Raw genomic sequence first — 11,054 nt, 5'->3', positions numbered from 1 at the left:
GTCCCTGTGTAGCTTTGGACAGATCAGGCTCCCGCTGGGTCTTAGTCACCCCACCTGTTCAATGAGAGGGTCTCAAAGTCTTCCCAACCATTCGGTTTCCAGGTAGCGTGTCCCCCGTCTGTCAAGTGCAACCTGAGTTGGGGGTGCAGGAGTTTGAGATTAGGCTGGGCATCGCTGCCCCCGGGTGGACATGGGTGGTATGACAGCAGCCAGGATGCCCTCCACCTCTGGCTTCCTTAGTCCCTGCTTGGAGAAGGCTGCGTCCTTGAAGTGTATTTCCTGAGAAAGGCCACTCCCACATGCCACCTGTGGCCTGAGATGCCACTATCATTAACACCACATGTTGGGTTAAGCGTCGCCCTTCAATTGCCTTCCCAAGGGCAGAGCATCAGAACCCCTGACATGCTAGCAAAAGGGTCTCAGAACTGAGGGACAGAGGATACTGACAGGGAAGGGCTAAAATTCAAGCCCCAGAGCCCCCGCCCAGCTGGCCCGGCGGTGGATGTGGGCCTCCAGCCCTCAGAATGTGAGGAACACAGGCCAGCGGTCCCACGCCAGGCCCTCCACCATCAGATCCAGCTGAGAGGGGCCCCAGCCTCGGCCCGCACAAGACCTCCCACTCCCAGCCCAGGCAGAGGGCACGGGAGGAATAAGGAGGCCTGGAGTGATTCAGGGACCAGGAATGGGAAGGGGAGCCGGCTCCTCAAACCCTGCCCATGTCCCGTGCTCTCAGTAAGCCCCCCACCAAGTCCCGGTCCCCATCACCAAACCCCAAACCCCTCACTCAGCCCCCAAACCCTCTCTCAACACCCAGTACTTTCATCTGACTTTGAGGAGAAACACTGCCAGCCCCCAGGCCTGCCTCCTTAGTGGGTCCCACCCAAGATGTAACATTTGCCCCCCGAAAGTCCTGTCCCAGCAACTAAAAATTATGGGCCCCGGTCAGTGGCACCTGCCCTGTTTCTCAGGCTCTCACCAACAGCCTCCCCGCTTGACTCCCAACCTTGGCATTGCTTCTCCTGGCATTCCCTTCCCCTGAGCCCAGCCTCTGCCAAGTCACCCATGGTTATTTTTCCAGCACAGTCTGGCCCTGAATGGCTGGGGGACATTAAGTGCCCAGATCCTGGGAGGCCCTGCTCCAGGCCCTGGAATACATGAGCTTCAGCGGGATAAGGATGGGGGTGTCTGGCATCGTCACAGTCTCAAGTCCTCATGTTCGTTTTGGACATGGAATCTGCAGAGAAGCCACCCTTTCCCACCTGCCCCCTATTAAGCTCCCACCCAGAACTCACGTCTTCTCGTTTGGGGCTCCCAGCTCTTGGCCCAGAACACTCCAATGAACACTTATCACCCAGCGAGGCAGGGAGGTCCAGCAGTGCTGAACAGGGTCTTATCCTCTCTGTGGCCCCAGCCCTAGCACAGCGCCTACGCACCGGAGCTGCTCAGCGAGTCTGGGAAGAATGAAGGAATGAAGGGCTTCTGTGTACCTGGTAAGTCAGTGCCTCACAGTCTGGGCAGGTAAGAGTCACAGCTTTAAGTTAACCCAAAACCAAGCCCCCTGCCCTCCAATTACAGCAATCCACTCCCCCAGGGCGCCCTTCTGCAGTTATTCCCAAGTCCCCCTGGGGCTGCTTCTTCAATCTTGGTGGCCAGAAAATCAGGTCAGCCAGCCGAGTGTCACCCCCATAACTTTAGGCATTTGGAGCCCCTGGAGGGATGGCGTCCTCTGGCCGATGGCTCCCTGCACCAGGGCCAGGTCAGGAGGGGCTGGCACTAGCCGTGCGCACGCCCAGAGGCAGCTCCCACCTCTGCCCCAGTTGCTCCCAGTGACAGCACAGTTTTCTCCCTGGCTGCCCTAAAGGCATCTCCAGGGTCCAGAACAGGCACTCATCGTGATCCAAAGAACATTCCCCAATGTCTCTCTCAGCCATTCAGTTGTGCAGAACCTGACATGCGGAGGGGCCACAGCCAGGGCCAAATCGTCCATCAGTACGGTGGGCGCAGTGCCTGGAGCCCACAATAACTTTAAGGCCCACAGAAATGTTTTAGTTTCTCTTAAAATTGGCAGGAAAAAAATGAATAGAATCCGAACTGGATTATACTAGTCTTTATACCCACGCAGTCATAAAACATAAAATTCTTAATATTTTTTGGTGGAGGAAGGGGCCCACAAAGGCAAAAGGGCCTGGTGACAGTCCAGATTCAAGCTCTCTCATGAGAACCAGACGACCAACAACAATAATAATAACAGCCAACATTTACATAGTGCTTGCCCTATGCCAGGCACTCCTCACAATAACCCTATGAGGCTGGTACCACTTTTTAATCTCCATTCTATAGATGAGGATGTGGAAGCACAGAGAGGTTGAGTCACTAACGCAAGGTCACACAGCTAGGAAGTACTGGCTCTAGGTTTTCCGTCCTTTGGGAATATGGTCCAACACTAGGCAAAGCACTCAACATCCCATCTTCAGCCTCTGAAACAGACTAAGGTGACGTCAGTTTTCTCCAAGCACAATTGCTGATGCTGTCTTACATAAAGGACCTCAACTGGTAAACGTCTCAAAACAATGAAGTTCCCCTAAAGCTGATGCTGTCTGCACCTTCCAGAGCAGCCAGCAACCTCCCTCTCCAAAAAGGTCAGTTTCTCTGTGAACATTCCAAAAGAAAAAAAATGAACGACTTTTCATCTGGTACCTTACTACCTATGTGCCTGTGCACTTGTGGCTATTTCTATATCAGAGTACATTTTGAATGTGTGGCTCGGGGCTCTGAGAATGACTGTGTTTATAACAGACTGCTTTCTATGTAGGACACTGGTGTGTGTGTGTCTGTCTGTCTGCCTGTCCCTGTATGCTTGTATATCCATGGGCTTGTACACGTGACTGAGATGGGCGCCTAGACCTTGCTGTCTCTCTGTGTGTGTAAATCAGCAAACTCCCATCCACAGGAGCCCAGCTAATCATTTTCCCAAGTTGTTCAAGAGAAACTGAGGCCGCAGAAGTTGCCCAAGGTCCAGGGTCCAGCAAGTCACTGACTGTGACAGAAACCAGGAGTCTTGTCTCCTGCCCCCAGAACCCTGGCAACCCCCAATACCTCCTAGCTCAGCCTGTCTCTCTTTACGATGTCAGTCCCCAGCCCAGGGTGACCCTTTGCAGAGTTTGGTGACCAACAGCTCTGGGTCTGAGGTGTGGTGGGCAGTAGTCACTGACCAGCCTCTAGAAGGCAACAGAATGTTCTCGCAGCGAGTCTGAGATCCCCCAGACACCCCAGTTCTGAGGCCTGAGGCCATCACCCCTACACACACTCCCTCACACTCCCTCTCTGCTGTTGCTTTTTCAGTCAAAACTTTATTGATTTTTAATATGACCGAAGTAACACACACTTGTTTTTAAAAAGGATTTAAGCTGTAAAAACGTGTGAGTTAAGAGTCCTCCTCTACCCCCAGCTCACCACCACGACTGGCAGGGTGTGTAGCGTTCTGCATTTCTTTATTAGGAAATAATTCCTAATGGGACCAGTGGGCCCAGCTCAGAAAACAACTTCCTAGGAGCACGAGAATGAGTCAAAAGAGGACAAAGGGGAGAAGTCGGGCCTCAGGACAAGTAGGTTAAACCAGATGCTCCGAGAGCCAGGCTGAGCCCAAACTGCTGGGGCTCTGGCTGGAACTTCTGGGCACACATCACAAGTCCAGATCTGCACTCGACCTTGACATCCAAGTCATGGAATTTTAGGACTGAAAGGAGCCTGAGAGTCCATCTGGTCCCACCTGCCCATTTTAGAGACGGGGAGACTGAAGACCTTGCTGGGAGACACCTGAGCTGGCTCCAGGTAGGAGCTTAGCCCACGCCTCGGCCTCCATCCAAAGCCTGGGGAGGAGGTGCTGGAGAGCAGGGGGTACCCCAAGACCAGACAGTATTCGTTGAATAAGGGAGAAAGAAAAGGACAGGAAGCAACCAAAGAGCTATAAAGACAGAGAAGGAAGCGGTGCGTCACGGGAGTTTGCGGCCCCAGACTGACGTTAGAAGCGCTGACTTCAAATCTTGGGTCTGTTGTTGCCCAGCTGTGTGACCACGGATTGCCCCCGACCCTCTGAGTCTCAGCTTCGTGAAGTTTAATGAGCGAACAAGAGTGTCTACCGCGTGGTGTTGGAAGAATTAAGTGACTGCAAGAGGTATTGGGCACGGCACCCGGCACAATAAATGACAACTAAGAAAAATGAGTCAGGCCAAGCAGCGTGGCAGGGCCCCCCAAACCTGTAAACGTCAGATTTGCTCTGTCTCAGGATATTTGGGAAACTCCTGCCTCCACGCCAGCTCCATCTCCTGCGCAAATTAAACAGTAACCAGCCAAGGTCAGGGAAAGGGCCTTGACAGAACAGGTTCCTCCCAAGGGGTGGCTCAGCCTTGACGAGGTGGGCCCACCCTCCTCCTGCCTATAAGTGGGGACCTGGTCGCTGCGACGGCCACTCGATCCCGGGCACTCACGACATGCTGGGCGTCAGCGTCTTCACAGTGCTCCTGGCCTACGGTAAGCTGTGGCTTGGGGACCAGCGGCAGCCAGCGGGCTGTGAGCTTGGGCTGGCCTCCTGGGGACAAGGCTGGGGTCAGGGACCCTCTGCTCTCCAGGGCTTCAGGAAAGGAGCTTTGGGGTCCCACGTGGGTTCAGCTACTACTGACCAGCTGTGTGTCGGATGAGCCACTTGCCTGCTTGGCGACTCTGCTTCCATATCTGCAAAATAGGATTCATGTTCCTCACCCCAGGGTGAGGATGAGCCATGAGGTATGGAAAGCACCAGGGACGCAGAAGGCGCCTCATCCCGGGTGACCCCGGGGGGCCTCAGGGCCTACCTTTCCCAGCATCAGCATCTCTCATTTGGGGATTCTTTGCTCCCCCCGCCATGCTGGTGACCTCCCAGATTGGGAATCCAGGAACTTGGCTCGAATGTCCCTCTCTCTTGGCGGGACCTGGACAAGCCACTTCCCCTCTCTAAAGCTCACTGGCTCTTCTGGCAAGTGAGAGCACTTGATTAAGAGTCCTCCAGCTAATAACAACAGTGATGATAACAATAGCTGCTCCTGTGTACCCCATGTTTGCTCTGTGTCGAGCACTGTGCTAAGCCCTTGACGATCAGGAGCCAATTTGATCCTACAACAACCTTGAGAGGCGGGGTCTGTTAATATGCCCATTTTACAGATGAGGACCCCGAGGCTCAGTGATGCTCCATATCTTGGTATCTAAGATCACATGGCTGGTTAGTGGTAGAGCCAGAATTTGAGTCTGGGTCTTCCTCACTGCACAGCACTCGCTCTTGACTGTGCCACACAGCTCCCCAGCTATGACAGTCTGGAATTCTGTAGATTCAGTGCTCACACACCCACACTGTGCTGTGGCCTGAAAAGGGACAGCAGGGTAAGGTTGAAGGACACAGGTGTACCTGGGCACTCACACACAAGCCAGCCACTTTGGGTTTCCTTCAATGATTCGACATTCACTCTATACCAGGTCTTTTGCTCAATTCTTTACCTGCGTCATCTAATTTTTCTTAGTTGTCATTTATTTATGTCATGTTTTTTAAATTCTCAGGACGAACTTACCAGGTTAGCGCTAGTCTTCCCGTTTCACAGAAAGGGAAGTTGAGGCCCAGCAAACTCGATGGCTTCCCCAAAGCCATGCAGGAAAAGTCAAACCCATGTCTGCCCAGCCCCCAAATGTGCGCTCTTTCCACCTGCCCCTTCCCCAAAGCGATGCCAGCCTGGCTCACCTGTGCTCTTCCTCTCCTGTATCCCCAGCCTCCAGCTGCGGGGTCCCCATCTTCCGGCCCAACCTATCAGCCCGGGTGGTGGGCGGAGACAACGCCGTTCCCCACAGCTGGCCCTGGCAGGTAAGCGCACTGCAGCAGGTGGGGAAGGCGAGGTGGAGGTGGGTGGGGAGCAGGTCCCTGGGGGCTGACACGTGGTCCTTCCCCATCCTCCCCCAGATCTCCCTCCAGTACCTCAAGAATGGCGTGTGGAGGCACACCTGCGGTGGCACCTTGATCACCCCCAGTCACGTCCTCACAGCTGCCCACTGCATCAGGTGAACCGGATGCTGCCCAGACACCCCACCCTCGCCCGGGGACAGGAGCCTGATAAGCTGCTTTTCTTGAGCACACACTCCAGACACTGGGCTGAATAAGCTACTCCCATCCAGTAACTCAGTTGTTAATTTATTCATTCCACAAGTATTTACTGTGCGCCTACTATACGCCAGGGAACACGGCAGTGAGGACACAGTCTGTGCTCTCAGGGAGCTTATATTCTAGTGGAAGACAGAGTGACAGACCATTCAACAAGTAAATATATAACAAAGCAAGTGGCAATGAAGAAAAATAAAGCAGAAAGAGAATAAAAAGTATGAGGAGTTCTATTTTAAATGACGTGGCCGGGGGAAGATCTCTCTTGAAAGGAGTTGTTTGAGCAAAGACCTGAAGGAAATAAGGGAAGACGTCATTGGTCTGGGGGTAAGGTGTTCCAGGTGGAGGGAACAGCTGATGCAAAGGCCCGGAGGAGGGAGCCCACTTGGTAGGTTTGAGAAATAAAGTGGAAGCCGGTGTGGCGGGGCATTTTGTGTGAGAGGAGAGGAAGAGGCGGTTAGAGAGGAATGCAGGAGAGAGAATGCAGGCCAGCAGCATGTGGACTAGCTCATCTTCACAGCAGCCCTGGCAGGTGAGTTCCAAGATTATCTCCACCTTCCAGGTGAGAGAACTGAAGCCGAGCCTACCCACCTAGCAGTCAAAGTGGACTTGACTCCAAGACCAGGGTCCTTACCCCGTGCCCTGGGAAGGGTCAATGGGATGAACACTCCCTTCCCCCGAACAAGTCCCACGGTGGCCCCAAAGCTGGGTCACTAAAGACCCAACGTGCCCCTCTACCCCACCGGCCAGTGGGGACAGGAGGCCACCCTGACCCGGTCCCCTTGCTCTGTCCAGCAATACCCTGACTTACCGCGTGGCCCTGGGGAAGAACAACCTGGAGGTGGAGAATGAGGAAGGCTCCGTGGTCATGGGCGTGGACACCATCTTTGTCCACGAGAAGTGGAGCTCCTTCCTAATTCGGTGAGTGCCCAGCTGGCCATCCCACAGCCCCCTAGGAGCAGCTCAGAAGAAGGAGGCGTCCCTGAGATGCGGCCGGAGCCTGTCCCTGGACCCCATCCTTAGCCTGAACAGCCAACAGATGATGACTTTACGCAAAATGGCAAAATGCTAAGTGGAGGTGGACACCCCTCCAATACCCATCACTGGCCAAGGGTCTCTGGAAAGTACACAGGGAATAAGGATCCTGAGGCTCCCCCAGTATAATACCTGAAGTCTCTCAGCCCGAGGAGGAGCCAGCACTCACCCTTACTGATGCATGCTCGCATTGTAATAAGCAGCTTACATGCCATCTCTTATTTAATCCTCACAACAGCCCTAGACAAGGAACCGAGGATCAGAGAGGTTAAGGAATGTGTCCCAGGTCACACAGCCCAGTACATGGCAGAACTAGAAATCAAACCAGGCTCTCTCTAGGGTTGTCCATTTTCATTCTGGCGACACGAAAACATTAAAAATTGCATCCGCAAGTGTTTTTATCGTTATAATTTCCAATTTGCTTAGCTGAATTTCAGTTGATACATAACCTTGCAGTGGTTCAGAAGGCTTCTGCTCTTGTCTCCCCTCTGTTAAGCCTTTCATGATGTGAAGACACAAGGTGGCGCGGGGTGGGGGGGAAGGGGAAGAAGCTACACCTACAGGAGGGGGTGATGGGGTTAGAAGGCAGATCATTGGTCCTCCGGCATCTCTGTCTGCCAGTAAGAAGCTGGAGGTCCAGCATATTTATGGAGGACCCCTGCTCACCCTTGGCCCGACTCCCAACTCACAGCCTGGGCCTCTTAGCATTGGCTTGGGGGAGCAGGCCCTCCTGCCATTCACCACCTCCACTTTGGATTCCAGCAATGACATTGCCCTTATCAAACTGGCGGAGCCCGTGGAACTGAGTGACACCATCCAGCCAGCCTGCCTGCCAGAGGAGGGTTCCTTGCTGCCTCAGGACTACCCCTGCTACGTCACTGGCTGGGGCCGTCTCTGGAGTGAGTATAGCCCCTGGCCAAACACGAGTGTCTTATTGGAGGAAGCAGCTCCCGTGATAAGCACACCACCCACATTTGCCCACCACTTTCCTTTTTGCCTTAACATCTTCACATCTTTTTTAATTTTGTAATAATGGTTAATATTTATTAAGCATATACCATGCGGCAGACACTCTAACAAGTGCATATAAAGGGTGTTATAAGGATTAAATGGACTAGAATTTGTCAAGGGCTTAGAACAGGGCTAGGCACATACTAAGTGTCATGTCAGTGACTAGTAAATAAATGAAACTAACCATCTTGGGGCGGGGATTAGATCTTATGACCTTATGTTATACCACACGCCCAAGTAAATTCCAGCTGAATTAAAAGGTTAAATGCAAATAAATGAAACTACAGAATACTTAGATGAAAATGCAGATCCTCTACAATTTGGAAAGTTTGGGGGTGAGAAAGACCTTTCAGTGTGTGACACCAAATGCAGAGAACTACAGGGAAACCATTGGCAATTAAAACCCCAGAACCCAAATTAAAGATAACTCAGTGGTTATTTCTTAAGGGTTTTCTATGGGTTGGTTCTGCCTTCCCTGCCCTTAGAGGGGTCTCTAACCCAAACAGTTCAGGACCATTGGCTCAGAGTCTCGCCTCTCAATTAAGGGCCTGTGTGTGGGTCCCTCAAAGTCTCTCCAGAACTCGCCCGGTCATGGCCCAGCCCCATCCAGCCCTCTGTTCCCTGAAGGCCTGGGCCTGGGCTGGCGCTGAGGCTGCCTGGGCTGACCGCCCGGTCACCACCCATTCTCTCTCCAGCCAACGGCCCCATCGCTGACGAGCTGCAGCAGGGCCTGCAGCCCGTGGTGGATCACGCCACATGCTCCCAGAAAGACTGGTGGGGCAACAATGTGAAGAACACCATGGTCTGCGCCGGGGGTGATGGTGTCATCTCAGCCTGCAACGTAAGTGTCGAGGCGCTGCCCCACGTCCCTACTGCACGTGGCCAGATGGAAGGGGGCAGTGAGGAGGGCAAAGGAGTGAGAAGTGGGGAGACGCCACCCCCTCTCCCTGGGGGGAGACTGAGCCCTGGCTGGGCCTAAGAGGCTCAGGAGAAACTTGCCACTGTCCCCCTTCCCCTCCCCCACCAGCACTGTGGCCAGAGCATGAAAGTTGAATGTGAGTCTGAGTCCGAGTCCCAGCCCCCCACTTCATAGCTGTGTAACCTTGGGCAGGCTGTTTGATTTATCTGAACCTCAGTTTTCCCATGCATAAAATGGAGCGGTAGTAAGCACAGGGCTGCTATGAGGACTAAGTGAGTCTAACACAGGTAGAAGAGACTTCGGTGAAGTCCGGGCACACGTTCCTTCATACCATCAGCTCCGTTGGTCCAGGGAGACAGAAGACTCAGGGAGTCTGACACAGAACGAAGAAACATCTAGGACAATCGGGGACTGTCCCGTTTTCAAACACATGAGCCTCTCCCCACTTGCATTTTCTTCCCTTTTCTCGGGTCTCCTACACGGCTCCCAGCATGCTCATCCCTCTGGGCAGCTCAGAGTCTTAGGTGCGGTGACCTGAACAGCTAGGGAAACCAAGGCACAGAGAGGGTTCTCAACACCTCAAGATCACACAGCAAAGCAAGACCTAGTCTGACACCCCAGGGCCCCCCAGAATAAGGCCAAGTTACCCACAAACCACATTTTCTCTGCCTCCCTCACTATGGACACGCTGAGGCCAAAACAGGGGCTAGCCATATGCCCCGCCCTGACCTTCCTGCTTCCCGAGCCTCCCTCTGACGCCCGCCCCGTCTGGCACAGGGGGACTCGGGCGGCCCACTGAACTGCCAGGCCAAGGACGGCTCTTGGGAGGTGCGGGGCATCGTCAGCTTCGGCTCCGGGCTGAGCTGCAACACCCTCAAGAAGCCCACGGTCTTCACCCGCGTGTCCGCCTACAACAACTGGATCGACGAGGTGGGTGCGCCTCCCCTGCCCCCTCCTCTCCACCCGCCCCTCACCCTCCCTCGCCCTTCCTTCACTGACTCCCCTACTCACTCTTTCACTCACTCCACTTACTCACTCACTCCTTCCAGAAGTTTTGATCTCGTGCTTATTGCAGGCAGCCTTGAGTCAGGGGCAGTGAAGCAAACGGCCATTCACTTCCCCACCCTTTCATCCATCAGCAAATACTTCTGTCCCAAGCCCAGGCTCCCCACCAGTGCCCCCAAATGTGAAGCGTGGCCCCAGCACAGGAGAGGGGGCAGCATGGATGGCCGTCTATATTTTGAGGGTGCGGGGACAGAGAGTCACCCTGGGCTGGGGGCTTCCACCCTGGGAGCAGGAGGTATCCTGAGCTCACCTGCACAGTGGTCGGAAGTGCCCGAGAGGGCCAGACCCCTCGGGCAGAGGCAAGCCTGTCTTGTCAAGGCCCGGGGCTGCCGGCCATGTTCCTACCCTCCCGGCAGAGCCTCACACCCGGCAGAGTCCCTCACTCTGTTCTCTGCTTCTCCAGAAACTACAGCTGTGATTCATCCCTGGGAGCCAAGGCCGCAAATCCCGGCAACCACAATAAACCTCCTTTCCCCTCAAGCGACCTGTGTCTTGATTTGCGCGTCCCCTGCGGGTTCCCGGGCTCTCTAGGGGCTGCCCGTTTCCATACCAGGGGTGCAATGAGAGATCCCCCTCAGCCAGCCTGGTTAGGCCTTGGAAGGAGCTGCTGGGGATGCTGGTGGAGGGGGCACCCCCAGGAAGCCACCTGGTGCCTGAGGGAATATGAGTTAAGGACACACCAGACACCTGCCCCATCCCCGCACATCTCATAAGCCGTGAACCACCGGGCCCTGATCAGACCGCAATGGCTTCCACACATAGTCACAGCAGGTCAGAGGTGGGAAAGCTTGCACTGCACTAGACAGGCAGGGCAGCTCAGGCCCAGAGAAGGAAAGAGCTGGGCCAGAT

The 11,054-nt window shown here is 54.4% G+C and overlaps 1 protein-coding gene across 1 annotated transcript; it reads left to right on the top strand.

Annotated features, from left to right (window-relative positions):
* The first annotated feature begins 3,471 nt into the window (after positions 1-3,471).
* On the top strand, positions 3,472-10,684 carry CTRC (chymotrypsin C). The gene is made up of 8 exons (XM_004313310.2): positions 3,472-4,530; positions 5,793-5,884; positions 5,981-6,078; positions 6,971-7,096; positions 7,973-8,109; positions 8,917-9,062; positions 9,918-10,070; positions 10,609-10,684. The coding sequence occupies exons 1-8, from the start codon at positions 4,491-4,493 to the stop codon at positions 10,621-10,623; spliced, it is 807 nt and encodes a 268-aa protein (XP_004313358.1). The 5' UTR covers positions 3,472-4,490; the 3' UTR covers positions 10,624-10,684.
* Positions 10,685-11,054: the final 370 nt, after the last annotated feature.

The sequence above is a fragment of the Tursiops truncatus genome, chromosome 1 (genome assembly GCF_011762595.2).
Source record: "Tursiops truncatus isolate mTurTru1 chromosome 1, mTurTru1.mat.Y, whole genome shotgun sequence".
Taxonomy (NCBI): Eukaryota; Metazoa; Chordata; class Mammalia; order Artiodactyla; family Delphinidae; genus Tursiops; species Tursiops truncatus.
Note: the sequence above shows the minus strand (reverse complement) of the source record. Positions and strands in the feature narration are given on the sequence as shown.